Genomic DNA, 1,893 nt, shown 5'->3' with positions numbered 1-1,893 from the left:
TCTCAACATCAACAGTAGTTGATGGTCCTAATAGAGGTCAAAGGTCAGTATATACACACAGTATTATCACTTACTAGCTCCTCCAGTGGATGATACTGACGTTGAGTCATGTACTACATTAGAGGAGGAGGAGAAGGTAGTAGGATCTGATTAATATTAAATAAATAAACAATTTAAAAACCATATGCATTACTTGCTGATACAGTTCTCAATGTTCTATGAATATACAATGTAACAGGTTCAACCACACCCACCAGTGGTACTGAGTAATGTAGTGTAGGAACAGCATCAGGTGAACCATATACTGATACCAGACAAGAGGAAGGAATAGGATAATTACTATTACCAAATTTGTCAATATCAAAGCGATACAACTATTCCAATAAAAATTAAATAATAATTTGACCAATATTGGAGTGGCCTTACTCTACATGGTCCAAAATGTGATTGTATAGTCCAACCATTAAATGGATACTTCTGTGGAGTATGATCAAGTTTCAACTCAATGTAATCACTTGAAGGCAGAAAACTAAAGAGGACACTTTGTCCCATTTCTGCATGAGAATGTTGCTTTTCAATGTACTATAAAGCAAAACAACCAATAATATTAATGCACTAGCACTCATACTGATATGCTTATAGATCTACCTCAAGGAAAGCATTCAGATATTTAGCTGCAGTAAAAGTCACTAGATCCTCTACACGTTTACCTTCATAATGCCTTATTATGATATATTTTGTGTGATCTGCTATAATTGTATTATAAACACCTACGTGTGCAGCTGCTATAAAATATTACATATTATTTTTATTCACTAACCTGTATATGAAATACATATACCTAAAATACACACCAAACAGTACTCTTTACGATCAATGGATCCATACCCACTATTAGAGCTAAACTCTCCTCCCTCAACTATGGAGAAATGGTAAGAAAGACTGGGTGTGCTCACGGGAGCTATAGCAAATTTTAAATATTGTGCAAGATCTGGTCGTCCTGTTAAATCAATGCAGTGCTGTATCTCTAACTTGAGTCGTTTGAGGAGAGGCTTTGAGAGTGATACTGCATACACAGCACTCACTAGGACAGTATTAGGAGGAAACTGGAACTGTCCTCCTACAAGAGCAACCACTGCTGCTTCTACAGTATCAGTGGGTGATAAGGTATCTTCTTGTACTCCAATCCTTAGACCATATTTCTCCCAATTCATCAGTTGAGGTCTGTCTCCTTGAATTAAGAACAGCTTCCTCTCTGCTACCTGGACATCACTCAGACAATCCAAATTATCTATCAATTGTATAAAATACAGTCACTCAGTCAGTCAATAATACTCTTACCCATTGAAGGGATCAGGTAGTTAAATTGTAGTCCAATGGAATAAGTCTCTTTGCTTTTCTCTTGTCTTTCCTTCCATAGTTTGGCTATGTACAAATCCTTTTCTTTAAGTCCTTTAAATTAATAGTATATTAATAATTATTATTGATTGACAATGATACACTAACCCCTAATGATCTGTTCCTCATTCTGTGATTGTTCCTCTACTTGTGATGTCAGTTTTGCTATAACTTTGTCTTTCTCAGCAATGAGATTTTGATTGTCGTCTAAATAATAAAATATATTTTCTAATCTAATACTGAACAGCAGCCAGCAGGAAATTTTGTATGCTTGGCAAAATTGGCATCATGACATCTTAACAGCCATTTGTCAAATTAAAATTATGTATTTATGCATTAATTATGTATTAATGTTTATGTATCATGTATCCATTATGTGCATGCTCAATGGCACATGCACATGCCACAAATTTGCCAAATTAAAACCAAAATTTAGCAATTCACAAAAACTTAGTCCCTCCAAATTTACTGCTGTATGGTACATGTTGTGTGTAC

The 1,893-nt window shown here is 35.0% G+C and overlaps 1 protein-coding gene across 1 annotated transcript; it reads right to left on the bottom strand.

Annotated features, from left to right (window-relative positions):
• Nucleotides 1-74: 74 nt before the first annotated feature.
• Nucleotides 75-1,345, bottom strand: LOC109587584 (uncharacterized; the record flags this gene model as incomplete). The annotated part of the gene is made up of 6 exons (XM_020003814.1): nucleotides 1,342-1,345; nucleotides 821-1,117; nucleotides 649-770; nucleotides 427-582; nucleotides 194-374; nucleotides 75-146 (listed from the first exon to the last, which is right to left on the bottom strand). Coding segments are annotated over exons 1-6 (832 nt in total), but the record flags the coding sequence as incomplete, so codon positions are not given.
• Nucleotides 1,346-1,893: the final 548 nt, after the last annotated feature.

This window comes from Amphimedon queenslandica, unplaced genomic scaffold (assembly GCF_000090795.2).
Source record: "Amphimedon queenslandica unplaced genomic scaffold, v1.1 AMPQUscaffold_12518, whole genome shotgun sequence".
NCBI classification, from domain to species: domain Eukaryota; kingdom Metazoa; phylum Porifera; class Demospongiae; order Haplosclerida; family Niphatidae; genus Amphimedon; species Amphimedon queenslandica.
The sequence above is the reverse complement of the archived record's forward strand: the minus strand, read 5'-3'. Positions and strand labels throughout refer to the sequence as shown.